The sequence below is a fragment of the Colletotrichum acutatum genome, assembly GCF_030867785.1.
Source record: "Colletotrichum acutatum strain CBS 112980 chromosome Unknown BDZ83scaffold_21, whole genome shotgun sequence".
Taxonomy (NCBI): domain Eukaryota; kingdom Fungi; phylum Ascomycota; class Sordariomycetes; order Glomerellales; family Glomerellaceae; genus Colletotrichum; species Colletotrichum acutatum.
In genome coordinates, this window is record NW_026849015.1 from 89,378 (window position 1) to 114,485 (window position 25,108).

General features: G+C 53.3%; 9 protein-coding genes across 9 annotated transcripts; 3 read left to right on the forward strand and 6 right to left on the reverse strand.

Moving 5' to 3' along the window:
* Window positions 1-9: 9 nt before the first annotated feature.
* On the reverse strand, window positions 10-2,955 carry BDZ83DRAFT_749624 (uncharacterized protein; the record flags this gene model as incomplete). The annotated part of the gene is made up of 3 exons (XM_060513785.1): window positions 10-317; window positions 358-878; window positions 968-2,955. The coding sequence occupies 3 exons, from the start codon at window positions 2,953-2,955 to the stop codon at window positions 10-12; spliced, it is 2,817 nt and encodes a 938-aa protein (XP_060367875.1).
* A 251-nt stretch (window positions 2,956-3,206) lies between these two features.
* BDZ83DRAFT_749625 (uncharacterized protein) lies at window positions 3,207-7,001 on the reverse strand (the record flags this gene model as incomplete). The annotated part of the gene is made up of 3 exons (XM_060513786.1): window positions 3,207-3,812; window positions 3,873-3,996; window positions 4,057-7,001. 3 exons carry the CDS (start codon window positions 6,999-7,001, stop codon window positions 3,207-3,209), a joined length of 3,675 nt encoding a protein of 1,224 aa, XP_060367876.1.
* A 374-nt stretch (window positions 7,002-7,375) lies between these two features.
* Window positions 7,376-7,970, forward strand: BDZ83DRAFT_177130 (uncharacterized protein). Its single transcript, XM_060501502.1, has one exon. The coding sequence runs from the start codon at window positions 7,584-7,586 to the stop codon at window positions 7,884-7,886; it is 303 nt and encodes a 100-aa protein (XP_060367877.1). The 5' UTR covers window positions 7,376-7,583; the 3' UTR covers window positions 7,887-7,970.
* An 84-nt stretch (window positions 7,971-8,054) lies between these two features.
* Window positions 8,055-9,068, forward strand: BDZ83DRAFT_749627 (uncharacterized protein; the record flags this gene model as incomplete). Its single annotated transcript, XM_060513787.1, has 2 exons — window positions 8,055-8,536; window positions 8,567-9,068. 2 exons carry the CDS (start codon window positions 8,055-8,057, stop codon window positions 9,066-9,068), a joined length of 984 nt encoding a protein of 327 aa, XP_060367878.1.
* Window positions 9,069-9,863: 795 nt separating this feature from the next.
* On the reverse strand, window positions 9,864-12,111 carry BDZ83DRAFT_649192 (uncharacterized protein; the record flags this gene model as incomplete). The annotated part of the gene is made up of 4 exons (XM_060510247.1): window positions 9,864-10,061; window positions 10,154-10,789; window positions 10,913-11,481; window positions 11,916-12,111. The coding sequence occupies 4 exons, from the start codon at window positions 12,109-12,111 to the stop codon at window positions 9,864-9,866; spliced, it is 1,599 nt and encodes a 532-aa protein (XP_060367879.1).
* Window positions 12,112-12,538: 427 nt separating this feature from the next.
* BDZ83DRAFT_728481 (uncharacterized protein) lies at window positions 12,539-14,524 on the forward strand. The gene is made up of 3 exons (XM_060512805.1): window positions 12,539-12,563; window positions 12,649-13,064; window positions 13,120-14,524. Exons 2-3 carry the CDS (start codon window positions 12,839-12,841, stop codon window positions 14,283-14,285), a joined length of 1,392 nt encoding a protein of 463 aa, XP_060367880.1. The 5' UTR covers window positions 12,539-12,563; window positions 12,649-12,838; the 3' UTR covers window positions 14,286-14,524.
* Window positions 14,525-15,198: 674 nt separating this feature from the next.
* BDZ83DRAFT_790118 (uncharacterized protein) lies at window positions 15,199-17,661 on the reverse strand. The gene is made up of 3 exons (XM_060515706.1): window positions 16,760-17,661; window positions 16,433-16,698; window positions 15,199-16,365 (listed from the first exon to the last, which is right to left on the reverse strand). Exons 1-3 carry the CDS (start codon window positions 17,365-17,367, stop codon window positions 15,605-15,607), a joined length of 1,635 nt encoding a protein of 544 aa, XP_060367881.1. The 5' UTR covers window positions 17,368-17,661; the 3' UTR covers window positions 15,199-15,604.
* A 630-nt stretch (window positions 17,662-18,291) lies between these two features.
* Window positions 18,292-20,564, reverse strand: BDZ83DRAFT_611184 (uncharacterized protein). Its single transcript, XM_060507648.1, has 3 exons — window positions 19,799-20,564; window positions 19,446-19,714; window positions 18,292-19,392 (listed from the first exon to the last, which is right to left on the reverse strand). Exons 1-3 carry the CDS (start codon window positions 20,410-20,412, stop codon window positions 18,647-18,649), a joined length of 1,629 nt encoding a protein of 542 aa, XP_060367882.1. The 5' UTR covers window positions 20,413-20,564; the 3' UTR covers window positions 18,292-18,646.
* Window positions 20,565-22,836: 2,272 nt separating this feature from the next.
* BDZ83DRAFT_717462 (uncharacterized protein) lies at window positions 22,837-24,480 on the reverse strand (the record flags this gene model as incomplete). The annotated part of the gene is made up of 1 exon (XM_060511950.1): window positions 22,837-24,480. The coding sequence occupies one exon, from the start codon at window positions 24,478-24,480 to the stop codon at window positions 22,837-22,839; it is 1,644 nt and encodes a 547-aa protein (XP_060367883.1).
* Window positions 24,481-25,108: the final 628 nt, after the last annotated feature.

Here is a 25,108-nt window from a genome sequence, read left to right on the forward strand (position 1 = left end):
AGTAACTATCTAGTCATGAAAAATAAATTGGTCAACAAGCTGTGCTATACCACCAACAGTCGCCAAAATGCTCACCCCCGCGGCGCCTAAGCCCGCCCGCCCAAGCGTGCCGAAACCTTTCGCCCAGGTTCCGACGGCGGTCGTAATTCCCCTGAACATCTGCGTGTTCTGGGCGACTGGTAAACCAGCCGAGAGGGTGCCGGTGATGATGTCCATCACCAGGTCCAGCGAGGTCACCTCGTTGTGGGTGCCATATGCCCAATTATCAGCGGCGTTGGTAGCAAAGTTCTGACCGACGTTGGCCCCTGGGTTCAAGCCTAGACGGAGTGTGAATTGCTTCATGGCTCGGATTGGGACGTGCCGCGCCGCCGGTAGCCTCAGCCAGCGCAGACGTCTTCGCTCCCTGTGCTCCTTCTGATGCTCCCGTCGCCCCATAGTTGGTGCTGGAATTGAACCGCGCAACGCGCGATGTTGATATCAATGGCTCGTCCGGGTCGACGAGCGATTCAGGCCTGCGCGCGGTGAGCCCGGCGGCTTCCTGCTCCTGTTCGACGAGCATGTTGGCATTGGCGCTGGTGTCCTCGGCGACCTCGGGGCCTACCACTTCGCCAAGGTCGGACACAGCGCTCCCAGCCGTCGGCCCCGCATCTGCCACCGCCGTCTCAAGGGAACCCGCCGCCGCCTTGGTCATGAAGCCCGCGCCACTCCGATACGCCCCCAATCCGCCTGTGATGGCGCCAGTTACGGCTCCCACGGCGCCTCCGATGGCCACCTCGACTGCCCAGCCCTTGAAGAAGGTCCCCGCGTCCGTGACGTTGCGGTGCTTCCACACGTACGTGACCGACGCGATGCCGGCGCCTAACAAGAAGCCTGACGCGCTGGAGGGCAAAAATTGATAAGTCAATATGGCTCGGCGGGGTCGAGAATCAGACAATGAAGAGAACAAAAACGAAACAAAATTACTTACGCGCCTAGCCCAATCGCAGCAAGGATTGGAAGATCCGCGCCCAACGTCACAACAGTGAGGACGATAAACGCCGCGATCAAGAGAACCCCGACCACGACCGCGACCCAGAACATCCATGAAAAATGCCCGGTTGGGTCCGTGTGGTTGACTGGATCGTTATTCTCAAAAGCTATGCGGTTCATGCCGTCCGGGTATAGCGTCTGCCGCAAGGTGAGGATGGAGTCCGGGCTGGTGAAGCGGCCTATAACGGGGTCGTACATGCGCGCCCCAAAGTCCAGCAGCTCGCTCAAATCGTCCATGATGGCTCCCTCGAACTCAGGAGAGCTGCGCGAAGTCTTGCTCCCGGTTGACTTGATCACCTGTCCGTAGTCGTCGTAAGTGATTTGCCTGATCAGACGCCTGTCAAAGCCGTCAAAGACGTGCGTTATACTCCCTTTGTGGTTCGTCATGGGCACTTGGAATTTCCGTGATTTTTGGTCCTCTATCGGAGGGGACCTAGTCATGGACGGCATTATTTTGGTCCAAACTGTGACTGCTGTCTGATCGGGGAATTTGAAGTCCTTTTTGACGGTTTTCGAGCCGTCCTTGCTGAGAATCTCCTGGTACTCTGGGCCCGCACTGATCTCGATGGGCCCGTCGGGGGCTTGTCGGACGACGGTGAAGAGGCTGTGGTCCGAGAACATGATTGATGAGCCCTTCGAGCTTGTCGCAGAGCTCATCTTGCCATTCTCGTCGTAGGTGTAGCTCATCTCGGGGCCATCACCATTCTTGCGCGTCGTCAGACGGCCGGCAGCGTCCGAAGTGGACCAGAACACCGTCTTGCCGTCCCGGGAGCCTTCGATTCGGGTGAGATCCTCGTGTGATGAGTAGCTCAGTAACATACCGTCCTTTTCTGTCAAATCTCCTGACGCGCTATACGAATACTTGCGGTTGACACCTTCGGCGCTGTGCGACGCGGCCAGCCTCCGATCGATGTAGTCGTACGCGATGGATGAGCCGCTGATGCTCTCGTGAAGGCTGCTTACCTGATCGAGCGCGTTATACACCAGGTTATGATCGACCAGCCTTTTACCATGATCCTGCCCCTGGCTATCCAGTAAGGCCATCCTGGTTGGCAGGCCCAGCTTGTCAAAGGCAACCTCGCGATGCCACCCGTCCTGAGCCAACTCGGAACCACGGATCGTCCAGGCTGTAGGTGTGCCTGACTTGCTGAATGCAGTCGTAGATGCAGATATGTCCCAGCCATTCTGCCCGCCGTCAACAGGAGCTGCCTGCATCTTCTTCTGGGCCAGCCTAAGTCCAGAGTAGGTCGACTTCACCGTCGTCGAATCGGGCAGCGTCTGGGTCAGGATGCGGCCCAGACTGTCGTACGTCCATGTGGAATTGAGCACTACAGATTTGGAACCATCCCAAAAGGGCACGTCACCCGTCAACTTGAGGGATTGACCCGTCCTACGCGCCGCTTCGTCGTAGGTGTATTCATACTCGAGCTTCCGCACCGCCCGCGATTTCCCGGCCTCGTTGACTGTGTCTGGACTGCACTCGATCGTAACGCCGGCGAGTAAGCCCTTTCCGGTGCCCGGCTCGTCGAAACGGAATCTCGTGGTCCGTATGACACCGCCGTTGACGTCTTTGCCGGCGATCTCGACCGTCCTTCCCATCGCGTCGTACGTTCGTTCCACAGCCTCTCCGAGAACGTTAACCTCCCTAACGAGACGGCCGCCCGCGTCGTAGGAGCGCGTCAGACCCCTCGTTCTCTTAAGCGGGTTCTGGTATGGGTCGTTAATCTCGACGACGGAACCTAGAGAGTTATACTTGCGCCGTTCGACACGGCCGCCCGCATCGGTGAGCTCGACAAGCCGGCCCCACCCATCATACTTCCATGTCTTGACCTGGCCGCTGCCGTTCCGTGATAGAACGATCTTGTCATTACCGTCCACGCTGGCAAACTCCTGGTAATCCGTCTCGACGATGGTCCTAGTGGCCATCGGCGAGGAAAAGTCCCCGATCAGCGCGGTGCTGACGTGGGTCGTACGGGTAGACCCGCCTCGTCTATAGCCGGGAACCCGTCGGTTGGGTTACTTGCCGGCCGTACGAGCAGCACAGCCCTGCCTAGGGCGTCAAAGACGTGTCAAAGACGGAGAGTGTCGAGCGGGAATTGTCAGGGGCCGTACTCCAGCCTGAGGGATCGGGCGCGTATAATATGCTCCTCACGAAGGGATTGTTTCCTGTGTCGTAATTACTTGAAGAACGCCCACGACCTGCCGGAGGCTACACCGCCGCCGCCGCCACTGTGTTCCGCATCCAACTGCTCCGCGCTGCGGCGGTTGCGGCCCTTGCAGTCCACAAAGTGGGTGGCAGGTAGCACCGGCATCGAAAACGGACCGGCGAACTTGGCCACGGATCTTGTGGGTGTCCGCTTCGAGGTCACCGGGTCAATGTTGGTCGTCGCGTATGAGGTCTCTTGGTTGCGACAAAGTCTTAGAGTCTCCAGTATCTTGCCGAAGTCTTGGCTTTTAACGCTCGTCCCGGCCGGTCCTCCGTCCCACTTGAAGTCGTCCGTGTCGGTCTTGGTGGCGGTAATCGCCTTGGTCCGCTCCCGGCCCCACTCGTCCACGGTGGTGATCTGGACGACGCCCTGCTCCGACATGTGGGCCGTCGCGGCGCCGTACCTTGCGTCCCACGCGTAAGCCGTCTTGAGGTTCACGCCTGTCCCTTTGAGCGTGGTTCCGACGACATACTGGGGGTATAGGCCATCATATGTCATCATCGTCGACAGACCGGTAGTGCTGGTCTCGGCCAGCAGATTGCCAAAAGCATTGTATTCGAGGGTGGATTCGACGAGCTGCTGAGAGTCAGAGGATCACAGACGCTGTGTCGTGATGAATCCTTGGTCATTGTACACGAACTGGGTCAGGCTGAGATCTGAGGACGAGTACGTGCTGAAGTCGTTGCTTCCCGCGTTGGAGGTAACTTTGCTGGCAGCGGTAAGGCCTTGAACGCCCGACCGAGTGGTGGGAGCGTACTGGCTAAATGTCCACCGCTCTGCGAGCCGCGTGCTATTCTTGGTGGGCTCGCTGATTTCCTACGAGTACTCTGTCGTCCTGTCCCTCGACTCGCCGTCATATCCAAACTCCGTCATCAAGAGGCGCTCCGCCACCTTGCCCAAATCATCAAAATAAGTCTTTGATCTCCATGTCTGTCTGACGATACAGCAGGCAGGTCTGCCGCCCCGCTTAATCGGCTTGAAGCCGTTGGAGACGGACTTGAGCAGGACCAGTTCGTCCCCAGCCCACGTTGACTGATGGCTCTTTCCTAAGCCCTTGATACGTTGTTGGAGCGCTGTTGGAGAGCTCCCGTACGTTTCGCGGGTCTTGACAAGCCCGCAAAGAGGCCATTCCTGGAAGTAGGTCGTGAGAGCACGTACGCCAGACACGGTCTCGGTACGCGAGACTTTCTCAAAGCTGGACCAACTTCTTCTCTTGACGTCGAAAGCACCGTTATAGTACTTGTACTCGTAGTTGGCCGAGTAAGGGAGCGGATTGACGCTGGCATCGTTGTCCTCGCGGACGCGTGTCACGAGGTAGGCCGGGATGGCGATACAGCGCACATTCTCATCGTTGTCGGCAGGACGGTACGTCTTGTAACTGACACCAGACTCGTATACCTCGGCCCGCGTGGCGGAGCCATATTCGATGGTAGACAGTAAACCAATCGGGCTGGTGACGGTTTGGAGGTGGTCAGAGAGCTCGACGTTGTTGTAGATGGGGCGGACGATGGCATGATTGTGGTAAAGAGAGTAGGCGAGCCATCCACAGCGCGACACCCCGTTCAGGTCGATAGGCCTCAGGTGTAGTTGGTCTGCGGGATCGCCCAGCGAGGCGCCGCCGGTCTGAACGAGAGGCTGTGAAAGGGCCTGGAAGGAGCCCAGCTGGCCGTCGCTGTTACCGACGGCCAAGATACAATTCCAAGTCTTATTGTCCGCATTCGGGTATGCGTACGCGATGCCACCGAAGCGGGCGCTGGAGGGGTTCACGGCGAAGACACGGCCCAGGTCCATCGGTTTCGCCGAGGTGACAACAGAGGTCTGCTCGGGCTGCCGCGCAAAGTTACCGTTGGAGTCGCGGAGAAAAGTCGTTGTGGTCATGGTGAAGGTGGCAGCGTCTCCGCCACCACAGCTGGCAACGCGTGTGGTGCAGACAACGATATCCAGACATCCGTCGCCGTTGATGTCGCAGACGGCCGTCGAGCGCCGCACCTTGTCCTCAGGCACGTAGGTCAGGATGGGCCGGGAGCTCAGGAGGCTGAAAGCTTGCCCTTCCAAATCGTGCTGCATAGCGCCCATGCTGATGACGTCCACCCATAAACATCGAGACCCAGCACCGGCGGAGCCTTCCATCACGTGGACGAGAGCTGGCGCGCAGTTCGTGTCGTTGTGGAAGACAAAAAGTTCGATGGTCAGCCCTCGTACCGGCCACGCAGGCGACTGGCGTGACGGAGGTACGGTGTTGGGCCGCATTATCATGGCGGCCACATCATAAAAGGTGCGGAGGGAGTAGGTGCGAGCACCATGATCAGTTATCATTTGCAAAATGTCTATTTGACCGTCACCAGTGGTGTCGGCGAGTAAGAAGCGGCTGCCGTGTTGCCAGGCGAAACCTGACGTGATGATGATGGGCTTATCAAACCCTTGGCCGTTGGCGCGCAGGACGGCAAAGGACAGAGCATTGCTTTGGGGATCCCTGTATGGAATGACGAGGTCTGAACGGCCATCATGGTTGAGATCAGCCACTAGAATATCGGGAATGTTGTTAACGTCTGTCCAGGGCAACTGGACTGGAGCATGCCCAGCGTCCATGCCGAGGTTCTTGTCGTGAGGCCACTGTAATTTTGGCGGTGTATACGTCTGAGAGGACTGCTGTTGGTGTGAAGGCATCGCGGCCAGGGTGCGCACTTGAAAGAGGCCGCTGGGACTAGGCAGCACTAGACAGACGAAGTCACTGTAGCCGCGACCTGTGGTGTCAAGAGGTAGGATAGCGGCAGGGGCGGCGCCAGTACGCAGGGTGAAGGCGCCGGCCGGATCCTGGGCGAAAGGCGATGTTCCAGTGGCCGAGTTATTAGCCGCAGTATATGTGAAGGTAGTCGGGGTAAGCGCATTGTTCTTTGAGCCGCGCTCGGTGATGGAGGCGAGAAGTGACTCGCCGCTGGCAGGAGACGACGTATATGTGAGATCAAAAGCCCTGGCCAAATCTGACTGTTGGGCGCCGTCAGGACTGCCAACACGAGCCTCGATACGCTCGAGCCTGTAGCCAATGTTGCGCAATTGACCATGACGGGCAACGACGGCACGATCTGGACGGCTGTTATAGAGGAAAGTCAGCCAACAACGGCCCTTGTAGCCGTTGCGGGGATTGCTGGTGTACTGGATGGTGTCGATGTACGACACTTGCGTAGACGACGTCGACGACGATTCTTTCTCTGACGGCGGACGAGAGCCTCCAGCAGCCAGACCAGGAGACTGAGAATAGTGATAGGTGACAGTGTTCCCATGGACGTCTGTAGTTCTGCTGAGACGCCATTGACCGGGCAGCAGCCCACTGTCCGGCGTGTTGCCGTACTCTTTCGTGCGGCCGTCGGTATCTAGGAGCTGGAAACCTCCAGATGCCAGAGATGTGACGACCTGGCCTGCATCGACCTGGGTACAGTACCGCGCGTCGCCCTTGCCATAGGAACCCTGGAAGCAGATGAGCTCTGCACCATCGACGGCTAGGCGCCAGGGAACGGGCACCTCCTTGCTGGCGAGGAAGTCTGGGTGCTGACGGATCGCACGAGATGGTGCAACTCTCTCGATGGAAGACAGGCCCGCTACTGCCCAGCGGAGGCCACAAGTGCCGGCAGCATCGCGGGTCTGTGAGTACTGCAGGCTGAGCTTGGGAGTGTTTCCCTGCCCGATACCAGAGGGGACGGTGATGGGGAAAGAATAGCTGGCGTGGCCATTGGGGTCAACGGCGAGAGCGCCTGAGGGTCTGTCCATGGGTTTCTGTAGAATGTACGGAATAGTACCGTAATTTAGTCCGACGATGTGCGACTGCTAGCTTCGTCTCTTCGATTGCTGTAATTCTGTAACAAGAGTAAGTGGTGTATGGTGAGTGTTTGACAGAGAGATTTCCAACTTAGATACTTACACGACGGTTGGATGAATAAGTCAGTTGACGAACAGACACAAAAGACGAATAAGAAACAATTAGTCTACCCCTTTGGACGTGAAGCTTTTCAGCTAAGCAGTGATACGCCACAATACATCCCTGTCTTCAGCCGTCGGAGCTAGGTTTTCAGCTCACTCGTGACGACTTCTGTCTTTTGACAAAAACACTCCGTGAAACTCGAGATGCCGTTCGTAGTGAAAAGCGCAGTATTGGTGAGAAATCACCTTTCTTTACCCCGTCAGCTCAGAGGCGAAACCACCCTGCGATTCTCATAATACTCTGTCTTAACCCGTTCAATATTGATTACCAACTAGTGAGGTAGTCGTCAGAATAGTAGTACAGACCAAATCACATTCGCCTTCACACACGCACACACACAAGATCTTGATCTTGGTCCGCAACAATTCACCATGTCTAGCGACGAGGCCACGGAAGCGCTGCTGCTCTGCTACTTGGACGGGAACAAAATCATCTTCAGATATCTCCGTCGCAACGCAGGAGCGGACAACAGCTCGAGCTTCTCGACCATCAGCAAGCCGTATCCGCTCAACTTGAGCAATGCGCTATACACCTTAACCCCGGGCTACCGGCCTTCGTGGCCCATGCCGGTCAACTACAACGAAAACATAGAGATAAAGTCCACAGGCGCTCTGACCTGGCAGGACGGTCTCGCCCAGCTGCAGATGGTCGTCGTCGTCAGCCACGGCCAGTAGAGCAACGATTCCATGAACCCGCGATACAAGGCCTTTGTGCTGGAGCTCACCCCGAGTCTAGACATCTGCTCCGTTGCGTGCCTGCCCGCGGGGAGCGAGACGGGATCAGCCACTGACTGAGCCAACCATCCCTGGTCCGCCGGGCTCAAGCAGGACGATTTCTCATTCATGTCGGCGAGCATCTTGACCGTCAATGGCCGGCTGTTCGCCACGGCCTCGCCCTTCTTCCAGCCCATCGAGCACAACCTGCTAGTTCCTGACGCCAACGATCCGTACCGCTCACTCTCTGATGACGAACGCAAGTGGCCCAGGGCCGACGACCGCTTTGCCGCACTCTGCTGCCGCAAAGACTCCGGTGACCGTGACTTCTCCGTGCCTGCGCGGGGCGGAGCCGCGTACTTGGCCGGCTACCGCCCGTCCGCCGACTGGTTCGCCTCGCCGATGCTGATTCCAAACGGACCACAAATAGACAACAGCGGAACAGGAAACGTCGGACCGCAGCAGCTCATATACCTCGACAACTCGACTACCGTCTTTGCCCTATTCACCCCGTTCCCATCTTACAACAACGGCTCATCCAGAGTCATCACGCTCGGCTTCACCAGCGCCACCGCCATGGGCAGGCTCACCTCCACCTCGGCGGACACGCGGTGATCCTTCCTCAACGTCACCTCAGGGAGCCACGGCTTCCGGGCGGCCTGTGCCGTCGCCGTCCAGCCACCCGACCCGTCCGCTCCGCCGATCCTTTACATCTTCGCCGTAGATTCCAACGACTACAACCAGGGCCGGCTGTGGTACATGACGCTGCCCCTGTGCGGCTACGACTCCATGTACGGCCACCCGAAGCTAGAGCCGGGAACCACCACCATCGACGTGGGCGATCAGGCAGCCAGCAACAGCCTGGAATGGGTAGACGACTTTTCTCGGCAGCCCATAAACGCTGAACCGACGAGGCCACTCAAGATCGTCCGCTACGGCAACTCTCTTGGTGTTTTCCACCAAGTCGGTGGTGAGATTCGGTTACTCAGACTCGACCTGCAAAAGGATGGCTCCCTCACCGATCCTGCCTTTCCTCAATTTAAACACATGTATCGTCAGTATACCAAAGTCACGTCTGAGAATTCGGCTATGCTGGTATCTGCATGCGCCATGCCCCTAAAGTTTTGCAACCGCTTTGTATAAGACCCCTGAATACGCTAGGCCACGGCAGGTGTGAGGTGGAGAATTGCAGATAAGCAGTTGATGGGGATCGTAAGCATCATTGACATCATGCTAAGGTAAGTTAGGTATCGTAAATCTAGGCGACCATACGGAAGTGTGTAGCCTGAGAGGAGAGAGCAGAGGGTGAGGGGAGAGAAAGAAACTGCAATCCACTAGACTATTTGATTCGTCAATCCTGTTATCTAATTCAGGTTGAGGATAAAACAGTATTTTCTCTGCTAGAGCTGGTGCCCTAACATTGCTCATACTCGCGCCGACCGAATCCCGCTTGACGTCGCTCTTACATCTCCTATACTTTCAAAGTGTCTACTCTTGAAGCAATTGTGACGCCTCTGACGGTCTGTTTGCTCTGATTATCTGCTTGTTCGGCTATTACTCACAACAGTGCCAGAGTGTTCTTAGCGATGCACTGCTCAACATGGTTAGAGATGCTGTGTAGATCAGGCATGGTGAGCCCGTTTCTTGGGTAGCTAGATGGAATCCTGGGCTGACGGGCGCTTATGATTGACTGCCCTTTGTTATTATTGCGATATTGGGGGCCTAGTCCAAGTTGGTTCGACTTCAACCCCCGATAACTCGCGATTAAGCATGTTTATGGAAAGATTTCGTAGCTGTGACACCAAGGAGTGTCCTTCTTTTCTTCTATTATCTCGGAAAGGCTAATTCTGGATCATAGCAATGTTCTCTACTTGCCTCCATCGACAATTTCTTCTCCGCAGTGATGCCCGCACGAGCTCAAACTAGCTACTGGCAAATTCAATCCTCTTGCTCTTGTTCAATTTGAAAACGCTTGACAGCTTCAAGCGCTATGTCCAGCCTCCTTTTCTCATCGCGAGTCCGTGCCTTCTTACGCGCCGACTTTTCATCCTCTTTCAGCAAGTCTTGTATACCAGCATCATCCAGGTCATTCGGGATCAGGTCTTGAATCTTTCGCATGAAGTGGCGCTCAACCACCTGAGTGACAACATTCGAGATGAAGATATCTCGAGCAATCTTGGGAGCATCAGCAGCTTTCATGACAGCGATTAGAAGAAGAGAGATCTTACAAGGTAATGAGACTTCATCGCACTCAGGAACTCCTCTGCTACGTGGTCCTGATAGTTCTGTTGCCGTGAGAGTCCGCGCTGCTCTGCCAGAATCTCCGGGTCGAGCGTGCTGGGATTATCACCTTTGAGACGACCGCGTAATACACGCGAAGTGTAGTGAAACTCGGTTCGCTGTCGGTGAGTTTTCTGGTCTACAAGAAAGCGCTTATCGAGATTTTTCGGCCAATCCCTTCTGTCCTCCTCCAACAAATAAAGCTCATCCGAGGCCTTCTTTTTGGCTTTCGCCAAGTTTGGTATGATGTGGTCCCTGATATAATTACGCGCGACAACTTCGTCGTTTTCGAACCCGTCATGCAGAGTTCCGTCGTCCAAAGCCCTGTTTCTGCCAGTCTTGGTAAAGTTGAGTTGTGTAACGGCCTCAAAGTAATCCTTGCAACAATTACAGACGCTGTCGATGTGCTGTTCCGCGATCTTGTGCCAGGGCTCGGACATCCTCCAAAACAGCTTAGCGATGCGGTCAGGCGAAAATAGACCATCGAGCTCCGTTCCACCAGTGTTCTTGATCATGGTTGAGGACATTCGTATCTCGTGTTCCAAGTCGACAGGATCAAAGCCTGGAAGATCAGAACGCGAGTCCTATGGAGGCGTCGGCGGCATAAGATCCTCGTGGGGGTCCTTTGGAGGAAGCCCTGCATGTGATCGCCACAAATGGCCATTGCTATTCATCTCATCTCGGAAGCGATGGTCCTGTTCTCGAACCCGAGAACGTAGAAGAACAGAACTAGTGTCATCGAACTGGTTTGTATCATAGGCGTAAGTTCCTTTGGCTTGTTCTCGAGCAGCTTCTCTCAGACGCTGAGTTGCCTTCTGGAATGCCTGAGCCAGTGACTTGGGCTGTGGTTCCTCTTTGATACAGGTGAACTTCGGTTTTCCAAGCTCTGTCTCAAGCTTTCCTCTAAGCTGAGGGATTTTATCCTCTGCAGCTGAGAAGTATATCTCCCTTAGCCTAGATCGAAGCTTTTGGATTCCAAGCTGTCTCTGGGGAATACTCGTCCATGGCGCTTGCTCGAACAAGCGCGCTTCAACACTGTCTCTATCTTCCGCAGAATCGGGCCCGAGATTGCGAATAAGGTGCCATTCTAACCGGTTCAGCGTGGTAATGTTACCCTTCATAATTTTCACAACAGTATTGGGGTTTTCCGCGACATCTGGCTTCGTCATGATACCGACGGTTCGATGGCCTTCAGGATCGTATTCCTGGCAAAGGGTGAGAACAATGGCGTTGTCGAGTCGTTGTTTCCCGGAACCACGGCGAGGATTGTAGATTGCTTCATCGCCATATACGATCGCACCATGTCCTCGATCTTCTTCACGATGCCGCTGCGGGTGCTGTCGAACTTGATGAGGCCGGGGAGATCAACCAGTTGAAGCGCTCTCCTGTTCGGGCCGGTGATTCGGATAGATAGAACATCATCCTTGATAGGGGACGTCTCCGTGGATCCATCGCATATCGCATTGTGGGCATCTGTGATGCATTGATTGAGAAGATCTCGGGAATCCCTCCCATCCGCAGACTCTTTTCTTGAAAATTCTTTCAATCTCTCCTTTTCTGCCGCGTTTCGGTGCTCCGCAGGCTCAATATCTACCTCTATGAGTGTAGTTTTGCTGTAGTCCAATCTCACTTTGGTAACATACCGAGTACATAGGTTCTCCCCAGAGGGAAAGGGAATCCCTGTGATGGCACCCAGTACGGAGCTCTTACCGGAGGACTGATCGCCGCAAACGATAAGTTGTGGAAGGGGTATCGTGCGATCTATTTTCAGGGCCCGTAATTGATCGATAATGTCAATGATGCGACTTTGTCTGTCGTTCTCGGGGTCAAGGAAAGATGCCGTCAAATGGCTGGCTGTAATATTGCTACGCCCGGTAGGCTGGTAGCTCTCCGTTGGCTGTGACATGTTGGGTCTATTGAGATGATTCGCCTTGAAAGAGGGAGCGTCTGGTTCTGTGATCATATATCAAAGTGGGTTTATAGCATCATGGTGTCCTAAAGACAACCTGATATGGCTCGCAAATCCCAACATACGCATTCGACGCAATCAGGCTGTCGCCACCCTCCCCTAGACGCCACTTACCTGACGTATTCTCGGGTTTCTCCTACACACCAACTTCCCCATGAGGAAATCTGCCCGTTCCCTTTCCGAAATTTATGGGGGTCTCGTGGTTGCCTACACTTGGCACGTAAGCAAACATTACAGAAAAGCGCAACAGGGAGCCTAGCGAATATGTGCCAACGTAGCCGCTTTGGGTCCTTATTTCGATTGAGACAACTCTGCTCTTCTTCTCATTGGCAGCTTCCTCACCGAGTGGTACTTATGTTTCAGTATTCTGAGGCTATGTATCACAGCCTGTAAGTTGTGTAACGCGGTATACGTTCAGCCTGCCTCTGGCGACTTACATGTAGGCAACCAATATTAACTTTATTTTTGTCATAGTATCTCCTTTGAGTCAAGACAACCTGGAATCATCTCAAGGTGTTCCTGTCGCTACGCTCTTCACACATAATTACCAACAGGATATTCCATCATCTTAAAGCAACGTTGTGGAATCCTTTAGTGAGGAAAACCTGCCTCCTACCTCTCGTCAACCTGCACGATACTGATCTAGTAAGCTATCAACGCCAATATGGACCCAATTACTATTGTCACTGTGGTTATTGGGGCAGTGGGTACCTTGATGACTGCTTTCAAAGAACTGGAAGAAATCAGATCGACTCGACAGAAAAGAAAAGCAGATCTGGATGCCGGTGGGCCCGCACCACATGCAGAATTCGAGGCCTCCATTCAGATCTCCAGCCTTGCTAACCGTCTCTTTTCGCGCCTCAGTCGGAAAGACTCTTCTTCGAAGAACGGTAGGATGTTCCTGAACTTGACTTACGAGCCATTGGGGCTAACTCGATTGATCAGAGAAATTCATCAAAGAGCTTCTTGAACTGCGAAAGGACATAGCGACTTTGCTAGATGAACTAGGCAATGCCACTCTTTCGAATGTCTCGATTTGCCCCCAAATACAGACGAATACAACGGCGATTGAAGTTGATGACAAGAATATTGACTCGTGGACGAAGAGGGCGATGAAAATCAAGCGTAAGCTCGAGAACCTGATTACTTCCGCGGAGCCGGTCAACGGAGAACCCGGAATCATACCACTCGAACATTCGGGTATTCTCAGTAATCGTCAATTTTGTTACGGCGCAATATTATGCCAGCACGGGCAAGCCGACGCAAAAGTCCTGGCAACCCAAAACAACAAAGGCGATCATTCATCGCCACAGTCGCAGTTCATCTGCATACACTGCAATCTAGAGGTTGGCTACTACGATTCCGTGGGAGTAAGCCGAAAGGGAGCTCCATTTAAGACCTCAGACCTACTTGTGTCTTGTCATCTCATGGCTTGCGATAAGAATCTGCGAGCGTTCTACCGATGCCTGGCTTGTCATCTTGCCCAGAAGCAGCTAGACTTTTACACCGCGGAAGCCTTGACAGCTCACATGGAAACGCATCCCGGCTTCTCTTTCCTTCCGCCAAAGCTCGAAGCTGCTAGTGAACAGGCTGTCAAGCAGGACATGGAGCTGTTCCTGAAAGCGGAAGTTCCCAGCCTCCAATCTACTGCCAACACGCAGAGTTCGCTTTCAGACGAAGATGGAACAACCGCGATTTCTTCGCAAAGCTCGCACATCTTTGGAGAGCGACCTATGTCATTTGGATTTGGAAATTCGGACGATATCCCAGTGGAGGAGCGTATATTCAGTCCCATGACACCAGCGTCGCCAACATTTAGTTCACTTTCAATGGGCCACCCTCAAGATGAAGAACCCAACATTGTATTGCAGCATTCGAACAGCCAGAATGCTGCTACCAATCTACTTCCTCCTCGCCATGCACCCCCTCCGATTCCAGATCCCAGGCGATCTGGCGTAGCAAGCCCGCGAACTGCAAAGCCTACACCCATGTCCCAACACCTTCCTAGGCACGATGATATGCATAGACGGCGACAGTTCAACGCTGATTCTGGCCCTGGAGTAGAGGCTAGTTACTCCAATGGTACCAGCGGCCAGTCAGCCCGTATTTGACGTGGACTCGAGGCATGTTCGATGCCCCCGCTTTTGGTATTTGAATACATCATTGGCGATTTTATAAGGACGATTTCGGGAGTCTTGAGGGTGTTTTGATGCTCAGCTGCGGTTCCAAATGAGGTAGCATATTATGGGGGAGGCGGAATTGTCATAATTATTTAGGTTATACCGATCGTCTTATACGTTTAGACTATTTCTTCCAGGCGTGTATACCCTGGTAATGGGAATAGAGGATCTTGAAGATCTCTTCGCTTATTTTCCTCCATCTCGACCCATTTTCTACGCCTTTTGCTCTTGTGATGGTTCTCCTGGGAAGTACCTTATCAAGTAACATTTCCTACCCGATAGACAAGATGTTGAACTCCGTATTATCAAAGTCAATGCGAGCCCGGAGTCAATGAACAATAACACCTAAAGACGAATAAAGCTGCATAAACCCCTAGAACCAAGCTTGCAACATCGTGGAAAGGTGCAAGTGGAGAGCCGGCGTGGACTTCCTCACCAAGCTCCTCTAAGGCCGAGTCCCACAATCAGCCACAACTCATGGCAACAAGTCTCCCCGAATCTAGTTCCATCTATCAATGTTCACTATGAAGTACTGGTTTTTCAATTAAGGCTTCTTCACTCGACATTAACAATGCTTGTCTACCTCGTGGAGGGTTACTTTGGGGGGAAGGTTGATGTGTACTAGACAGCGCCATTTTCTTCATCTTTACCATTGAAACCAATGAAACCAATGAAACAGCCTTGAGGGCGGAAGTGAAAGAAACACTATCAGGAGTATCTAAATGAATCGACGAAGAGTAACCTTATCACTTGATTGTTTTTTCTGTCATAATCCATCTTGTTCCCCACCACGACCGCCCGCAAGTGGACCACGATAGCTTCACAAAAGATCAAAAACATACAACACCAGGTATTCGCTGGTCGTCACCGACCCAACTACTAATCCGGCCCTCATTGGCTTATCTATGGGAGAGCGGACGGGATCCCGAGTTCTCCAATGGGTATGGTCGTATGTGAAGGTATCGTGAGATCCTAGGGGTTGTGAAGGGCGAGGGACGATACTGGGAGGCTTATGAGCTCTCTCAACATGTACTTTTCTCCATTCCATTTTATTGATAGCGCATTCTCGGATATTTCAATAAAGTTCTTTCAAGTATAGATAGAACTCATCTACCGCGGACTGTTGTGAGGGGGCTGGCCCAGACGTGATGATGACTTGTCGAGGTCCTTGCCCTGACTTGTCTCGAAGTGCTATCGTAGCCCAACTTCCCACCGATTTTGCTGATGTTTGGGATTTGGAGCCTTTCCCATCACTCTCTAGCATTGATCATCCTGTAGGTGTCTGCCTCTGTATCATTGTTGTTAATGTTGACAGCCTCTTCGCGCTTCTCATCTGCCGCGGCCGCTTCTGCTGACGCCAGTATCAGAGAGTTCGATGCCATGTGCTTTCCAACACCATTATAGACGCTGATTCCTTCATTTGTGGTGTTGTCTGGGAATATAGCGGCCATGTTCAGATATTCGTTGAATGGATAGCTGCATGATTGGTTGAGGCCTCCCTCGATATAGTTCGAATTAGCCTCTTGCCATGGTGTCGATGAAGGGATCTGATCATCCAATAACGCCCGAGTGAAGTCGTATTCATCGATTGAATCGAACGTAGTGAAATATGAGGCAATGCCTGCGGTGTCATCAATTCCGTCTGTACCGGCCTCTATTGCCAGTGACGCGACAGATGCGTCTTGGGGAATCGACGAAGTGAGGTCCTCACCGCATCTCGCGTCAGATGGGTTTTTCATAGTCGACGAGGATATGGCTTTTGTTGATGCAATACAGGCGTCTCCTGGATGCTGCGGGCCGTGGCCTTTGTTCGTCTCGGCGATCTTCTTTCGAGCAAATGTCTTGAAGAGCCCCAGCATTGCGCGCCTTTTGGCGCTGTCGAGGGAGACTTCAGCGATTTCCTCTAGTTTTGAGAAGAACTGCTCGTCAATGCCAGAGTCATTGTCTTGCGTGAATAGCTCCTGAAGGTCACTGTGCTCTACAATGCTGTCATCGTACTGGATCCTGTAAACTGTAGTAAGGGTCAGTAACTCTCATCAACCCTGGAAATGTCGACAAATGAACCTGGACCGACGTACAAGGGTCAGGAATAACATTGCAATCCGGGAACAGTATGCGGTAGATATTCCTCCAATTCTCTTCCTCCGATCTATCGCCTCGTGCCCGCTTCCGACTTTTCAATTTCTTCAGCTGGTCTTTGTCGAAACCTTCGATGGAGACATTTTTGATGAGATTGCAGGGTTCCTCTAGCTGAGCATGCTCTGCCGAGTCAGCTTGATTTTCAAAGACTCTTCCGCAACGTAGGCAGTTGGGCTTTTGCTCATGGTGTCTATATAGATGCTCTCTAAAGGTGGGATTATCGATCATTAGTCTTGGCGAGCTTCCAGTTGTAGAGAGAAACTTACTTTAGTCTGTGAGTGGAGGGGAAGTAGCGAGTGCACGACAGAGTTTCTCCGTAAACCGCCGGATTGAACTTGAGGTAAGGACAAGCTAACTTTGTTCCCTTGGAATGCAATGCTGTTGGTGGTCTGGTCAGGTCGGGGTGCGACGGCCTAGAGAAGCGAGTATCTCTGGATGGCCTAGGCGTCTGGGAAAGGTCATCCTTCGTGCGTATCTGTTCCCTGCCAATCTCATCGAATGATTCACGTAGCTTGATATTGGCGTTGCTATCTGTTGAAAGTTCGGACGATTTTGTGAGCTGAATCGAATCGTCCTGTGCAGAGCCTGTATTTCTCTCGGGCCCTCGGGGTTCACTTTGCGTTTCTCTTGCGCCTCGATCGCGGCTGAGCATACCAATGATTTTGTACGGAATGGCAGAACTCTTGTCGTCTTTCTTCGCTTCCTGTAGGCGAGAGGTAGCCGTATTTTTGGGCCTGCTATAAGGAACAGGCACGAACTTGGTTCCATCGTCGTTCGGAGAGAAGCCAGACTTGTCTCTGCTCATTGTACAGTTCCTAGGCTTTTCCGGTTTCGCCGCGAATGTCTTGGACCTTTTCGATTCGCCGAGTGTCATCTGTCCAAATTGTTCTGAAAGCGCGACTGCCTTGTAGGCCTCGAGGTCATGTTGCTGATGGCTGTGCTTACTCGTTGTAGAGACGGAAGCTTCCGATACAAGTTTGACTGAAGCATCGCATTCTCCTCCTGGTCCTCCTGATTTCCCCCCTCCTCTCCATCCCTCATTCTCGTCATCTTCATCATCTTCATCATCTTCATCATCTTCATCATCTTCATCATCTTCATCATCTTCATCATCTTCATCATCTTCATCATCTTCATCATCTTCATCATCTTCATCATCTTCATCATCTTCATCATCTTCATCATCTTCATCATCTTCATCATCTTCATCATCTTCATCATCTTCATCATCTTCATCATCTTCATCATCTTCATCATCTTCATCATCTTCATCATCTTCATCATCTTCATCATCTTCATCATCTTCATCATCTTCATCATCTTCATCATCTTCATCATCTTCATCATCTTCATCATCTTCATCATCTTCATCATCTTCATCATCTTCATCATCTTCATCATCTTCATCATCTTCATCATCATCTTCTTCATCATCTTCATCTTCTTCATCCTCTTCAAAAATACATATAACATAACCCGCGTCGCCTGTCCAAATCCAGTCGTTGATAGATGGGATCAAGAGATCGAAACCGTAGCTTTCCTCAGCACTTGGCTCGGCCGTCGGGCGGGATCTGACCCATGTCGATTTTTCCTCATCAACGGTACGATTGTCGGGAACATATTCAGCAGAACTCTGAGTTGGAGTAGACATGCTGCCCGAACTGTATTCACGGTTTGACCAGGCTCGATAGCCCCTAAAAAGATGAAAGAGGTTGACACGATAACTGGATGGTAATTATGATAGATAGAATCGGTTTCGGGGCGTACAAGCTCTTATTTGGGACGCAGAATGCCAAAACGCTGTTTTGCGAAATTTCGCAAATCTCTTTCGCTGCACAAGGCATTCTCGATCATTGCTGCCTAATAGTTGGCTGTCGCGGTGTCGAAGACTAGGGGATGCTGTCCGCCAGTTGGACGAGATGCACCAAGCAACGTCAGTCATGCATGTGCTTGAGATGTACGTCTACGTCATGTCACTGCTGCCGGACCATAGTAGTCACATGCCTGGACACTTTGTCATTGTCGGGAGATATGAATGCTTTGGGAGAATTGAGACAGCTTCCTATCCAGAATTCTCAGACATATGTAGGAAGCTAGTCATAGGGGCAGCGTGAACTCCTTGCCATCGGTTATTTAATGATTATTAAGCCTTCCTAAGATGCGTCATCCCGACCTACAACATGTTGGACCTGCGTCGGGATAGTACTAACTCCATCATAAGCATTCATAGGCTCAACCTCAACTGTCTTGCCTTGAGCTTGGGCGAGGCCTCCTGGCAAAGCAGTCCCAGTACTCAGTATGTCGTTCAGCCACGCATCTCCGTCGTCATTGGCAAACACTGCATCCCAGGCCGACCAGCAAGCAATATCCGAGTCCATTTCGAGACCAAAGCCTTGGAAATCCCACGGAATGCCGCGGGGCTCCGTAACCTCTACTGACTGTAAAGAACTCAAAGCCATCACCGGATCCGTTGGCGGCACTCCGATTTGCGTTGCTTCATTCAAATGGTAGACCTCGTCTTGCTTCCCTTCTAGCATCTCGTGCGGTTTATCATCAGCAACCGTACGCAGTAGCTTCTCGCTCGGAGCTCGAGCGGAACGTGCAGTCCCAGAGGACTTTTCAATCTGACTAGACTTCGAGGGAAGTGTGATAGCCCTGTTCTTGATGTCTCTCTCCGCGGACTGGCGGAGCATCTCAACGGCGAACCCCCTGAACACGTTCAAAAGCTTCCTCCGCTTCTTCTTAGTCAAACGCCCACCAACAGCTTCCTCCAGTTTCGAGGACATCTCCTCCTCCACTGGTGATGGGATGTCTCTGGTGAAAATGCTTTCGACATCATCTTGCTCTCTCTTTGGTGTCTGATCTGTGGCGGTTTGGTCATTGACAGGTGTCTTGTAGACTAACACCATTGTCAGCAAGTTCCCACAGCTACAGCCGGTGCAGGGTACTTACATGGATCTGGTACGTCTTTATGATTGGGAAAGAGGATTATGAAGATCTCTCTCCACTTATCCTCTTCCGTCTTGACGCCCTTTCTACGCTTCTTGCTCTTGAGTAGCTTCTCTTGAGCGGCGTCAAATCCCTCGACCTGGCCTTCGCCTTGGATGACGTCGCACAGAGCCTTCGCTTTCAGGTGGACTCCAACTTCGGCCTCGGTTTTGAAGATACTTCGACAACGCGGGCAGTTGGGCTTTTGTCTGTGAGTTCTGTGCAAATGCTCTCTACGTACACATACCGGATCAGTCATAGGAGCCCAAGTGGGTATGCAATACAACTACAAAGACCGGGGAGTGATAGCGACTCACTTCAAGCGATGTGTAGTAGGAAACGCCGCCCCTCGGCAGCCCCTTCTCTGGCTGTATTTCGACGGGTCGTATTTGAGATAAGGGCAGGCCATAAGTAGGGAGTGTGAAGGCTTGGGCGGCGCACCCGAACCCAATCGCACTTCCTCCTCCTCAAGATGGACTGTAGAAAACTCTGGCTCCCCGTAAGGATCCCAGCCAGTGACGGGAGACGTGGGTGGGGGCTCGAATTCGCTGTCTGAAGGCAAACCCTTCTCGTCGGAAGCATAGACTCTCTTCCCCTTCCTCAACCACAGAGACGCACGTTTTGGTCGGGTCGGAGGCGGTTTCCAGGGGTTGGGTCGAGAGTAGAACGCTGCGGGCGATTGACAACCGGAGGCCTGAGCCACACCGTACAGTGCAGGCTGCACGGAGTAACCGGCGCGTTCAGATGCAAACTCCGTAATATGCGCCGGTGCCGGATCCGGAGCCTGAGCCGGGGCTTGCTGTGACGCAATCTGCTGTTGTGGAGGCGGCGCCGCCTGTTCGTGAAATCCCAGGTCCGAGAACTGTTGCGTCAAGGCCGCCGTGGGATCGAAGCCCGGGCCGGAGGCGGCAGCCCACATTGCGGCATCCATACCATTGGGCGATTACCTCAAAATAGAGAAATTTGCAGAAACTTGCAAAGATGGCGTCATAGGATTGTCTACCTCCGACGACGGATGTGATGTCTTCTGGAATGGGAAGAGAGTGCGAAAGCGCGGGAGCCTTGCTTAAATGAGGCTCGCAGAATATCGCAACTTCGCAATTCCCGTCTTACGCAAAAAGAGGCAGACCAATGATAAACTCCAGCTCTAGACATGGCTTCTGCAAGTCTGTGGCAGGCTTGAGTGACGTCGTCCCCGCACACACACATCCAGTCAGGCGAACCACGAGGCGGCCTGACTTGACCAAGTCAGCTCAGCTCAGCTGAATATGCAGTGGCAAAAGTAGAACAGGATCCTGATAGCCCAGCAGCAATGTCTTCGACGCGGATTCGCCTTCTGGGTCGAATGAAGACCCCTACATGGAGCCTCGAACTCGTTCCCCCAGTCGTTTAACATATGGTGCACACGACAACGGCATTCTATCCTAGACAATGAGAGACACGGATCCAGGGCTCTGAGATCCAATGTTTGCCCTCATACAACGGAGTCAGAGTTGCAGTGATGAACAGGCGGCGCGGACAGCTCTGCGATGTCAACATTCAGCTCGGCGGCCACCCAGCATTTGGAGAGTCTTCATCCTTGATCGGTGTCTTTGCCATCTTCTCTTCACGGTATACCTCAAGAAGCGCAGCAAGTTGTTAGTCGGGATGTAGTAATCAGATGGGTTGTAGTAAGCCCAGGATCCCACAATTCATCCAAGTGTCCTAGATATCGCGCGACAAATACGAGGAAGTCTTCTCGAATAGGATAGTATCAAGTAATGGCTGACCCCGCCCAGCCAACTGCCGGATTACTCGCTCTTTCTCTTCCAAATTCCTTAGTCTTTGCTATTTATTGTCGTGGTATGAATAGATATGAACTACGTAGTGTTAAGATTTACTCCAGCGAGGCGTGCTTTAAGAAGCGTGAACCGAACTCTTCGCATTCTAATTCCGATCATCTTTGCTGAGAATTGACTTATCTGAAAAAATCATTAAGACGCAAAAATATCGGTAGGTATCTAAAGAGTAAAACCTCCAAAAAGAAGCATGACTGAACTTCGGCATGGGAGACTCGGCACTTGGAACATCCAACTTTTCCCAGCGTCAAAAAGGCTCCGCCATCACGACCGAACACACTCTCAATCAAGGGATACCAAAGTTCGAACGCGTAAATGAGTGTCTCACCCGGGTTATGAGCGTATGAGCCAACCAATAGCCTGATCTCAGGAATGCGCATCACCCAAAAGCAGGCAAGGCAAGGCCGGAGCTTTGGCCCGACATGCCCCGCCATCACCCCGCCACCAACCATCACGCATCCAAAATTACATTTTATCCAGCGACAGCCGGTCACGGAGCTCCCAGCCATCTACCGGTATATCACGACGCTTTCGCATTCCAGACAATGATACTAGCTAAGTACGCGCATAATACGTGTCCCCACGTACTCGATGCAAATGAATTATCTCCTACAAAAAGTCTTTTCTACAAATACAGGGCTCCTCCCCCGTTCCCTTGCCCCAAACGCCGTGAGAGCTCTGCACCTCTTTGCTCATGCCTCCATCTCGAATATCACTTCTTCTTTCCACTTCTTCCCTTTCCCAAGTCTGGAGCCTCTCGCGTGTAATCTTGCCGCTGGGGCCTGGTTGGATGCGAGTACTCGGTCTGAACGGGGGACATGTTGAGAATACGCGTCTCTGATGCCGGGGACATGGACGATTAATCACTCGAAGAAGTGTTTGGGTGGAGAGCCGGGAGGAAAGAACCATGATTGATTGCCGCCAGAATGAAGAAAAAGAAGTATGCCATGCCATGCCATGCTGACCCTTTCATGCCCGACCGTCCGTCGCCGTGTCAAACCATCTCTCAGAATCGTTTCTTTTTTTATCGCAAAGGTCTCCGAAAAAAGGTATGATGCCAAACAGAAAAATTAGTCGTCAAGTCGCGCTTGAGAAACTCCAACAATGTCTAGGCGAACAGTCCGTATCTGCCACAGGTGTGTTCTTCTAGTTCTGTGCTAACGATGAGGGACGAATCAGGCCATGGTGAAACGTCCGTCAAGTCTGCCTGGCCGATAGGGGCTCCCATGACGTGTAAGTCGTCAAAGCCGCCTCGAGGTCGTATGTTCGTGCAGGAGAATTATGTATACTTGTTCAGTGCCACCATTGGCAAGGGTGTAATGAGTGCTCGCAAGAGGCGAAAGAAAGCCTTGCAAGAGCCAAGTTCGACGAAACGGGATAATACCGTGCCATCAAGTAGAGCGCGCGTAGTAAAACGAGCTCTGGCACCCTTATTTCCTTCAGGGGCAATGCGAGTCGCGTAATCACTTCGAGTATCGATGGTTTTTGAGAGCTTAGTGCTTTCGAGCCGGAGAATACTAGTGTCGGCCCACTTGACTGTTGCTGGCGCGACTGCGCTCGTCCTCTTCCATGACATCGCTCAGGCGAGTCGGGTGATGATGTCTGGGGACAGTCTCCCAACCTGGAGCTGCATAGCCCGAGCCGGAATAGTCTTGAGCGGTGCCCTGCTGCTGTTCTCCAGCGGACGTGGTGGGGGTCTGCAGGTAGCCGGCACTGGGAGGGTTCGTCGCGGGGGTTTCATACTCTTCTAAACCTTCGTCAGAAACTGGGGAAGGTGGAGCAATGAAGGGAACCTTGTTTCCCTGGGAATCGCGAACGAAGTGGCCTTGCGCATCGATAGCGTACTCACCTTCAGAGTATCCACCCTCGGAACCAGGACCTGTGTAAGTAACGCCCTCCTGACCTGGGCTGCCGGATGGATAGAGGTTGCTGGAAGTGGCGGGGATGGATTGACCACCAGGAGCTTGAGAATAATCGCCAGCGTAGCCGGCCTGCTGGCCGCTGTATTGGTCACGGGAGCTGCCATGGCGACTAGGGACACCCTGCGTCATCGGGACGACCTGGACGCCGCCGAGGATGGTAGGCTGACCGCTCTGCAGAGACTGGGTCCGCTCACGTTCTTCATGCTCACGGCGACCGAGCTCCTCCCAGGCGCGGCGAGCCTCTTCTTTGGAGATCTGGAGCTCCTTCTTCATCTCTCTGACGCGTTCATCGTTGGCGGAGTGCTGACGCTCCTTCTGGATAGCTGCCTGAACAGCGTTCTCTCTAGCACGTCTCTCCTCGTCAAGGGCCGACTCTAACATGGCGTTGACCTCCTGAGCACGCTCCAGCTCAGCCCGGGTCTCGAAGAACCATCGCTGGAACTTGCGTTCGGAACTAGCGCGGAGGCGCTGCAACTCGACGACGGCGTGGAAAAGATTAGCACCGGCCGCAGTAAGGTCGGTGACCTGGCGAGAGAGCGCTTGGTTGACAGGATCACGCTCAATGTCCTGGTTGTTCTGTTCAAGTCGACGTATCCAGAAGCTAGTGAGACCCTCCCAGTGAGCGGATAAGGTTTCCCAACGCTCAAACGCGTGGGGAAATGAGTTTCTGGGTCTCGATCCCGTAGCGCCAGACTCCTGGGCTCCTTGAACAGAGGTGTTAGGAGGCTGTTGAGTGGTGCTGGCCTGAGGGGCTGTGCTGTAGGGTTGCTGGCCGGGCTGAGATGTTGACGCCGTTCGACCGTGTCGAGTCTGCGGCTGAGTCGTTGTAGGCTGGCGGGAACTTCCTCCCGGGTTGGTTCGGGTTTGTGGGGTATCAGTAGCTACGGGTCGCCGGTGAGAGGTGGGGTCCTGCTGGGGCACGTTGGCGGCGCCACCAGCTGTTCCTCCTCCGGCAGCGCCAGTAGCGGCGGTGGCAGCTCGGCGCTCCGCATTCCGTCTCTGCGTCTCCTCCAATAGGCGAGCTTCCTGCTCGGCTCGTTGTCTCTCCGACTGCATCTGTTCCTGTTCGGCTCTCTGACGGGCTGCCTCTCTAGCAGCGCGCTCCTGCATGATCATTCTAGGACCACGTATTCCAGAGGGCGAGCTGGTAGGGTTAGGAGCGCCAGTGGTGCGGTGGCGGGTGGAAGCCGAGGCATTACCGTTGGAAGCGGCAGTGCCGCCTCCGATCAGGTCAGCCATTGATGCGCCTTCTTCGATTTCGTCGGGCGTGAACAAGTTGGGTTGCCGAAGCGCTTCCTCAAGAGCAAAGAGGATGGCACTGCGAGTATTTCTGGAAACGCGATGAGGTCGGTGAGACTCGCGTCGGGTATGAGAAGACGATGATGCTGGGTCTCGGAATAACAGAGCTTCGTCGGAGGACTCTTCGTCAAAGCCCTCGCTCAGATCCTGTGAGAGAACTCTTCGCGCACGTGAGTTTCGTCGGTCAAGGGGAGCGACGGTTCGAGGGTAATCGTAATTAAAAGTCGGGGCAGGCGCAAGTGCTGGCGCGGGCGCAGGCGCGGTCGCAATCTGTGGTTTGGGACTGAAACCTACTGATGTGGCCTCGATGTGGACCTGGCGCGCAGACTGCGGTGTAGGACTTGGGGTCGCAACGGATCGCGAAGTACGTCGAAGGGTGCGGTGGGAGAGTTGGGACGAAGCTGGAGTGGTCGGTCTCTCAGCAACTGGATCTGGGGTGATGTTTCGCGCTTGCCTCCGCTGCTGCTGGCGCTGCGCAGAAGGGGTCGTGATTTCGTGAATTTCGTGACGGTCGTTAGAAGGCGTGGGGGGAGTTTGGTCTGTCAATTTGACGATGTTGCCCAGGTCA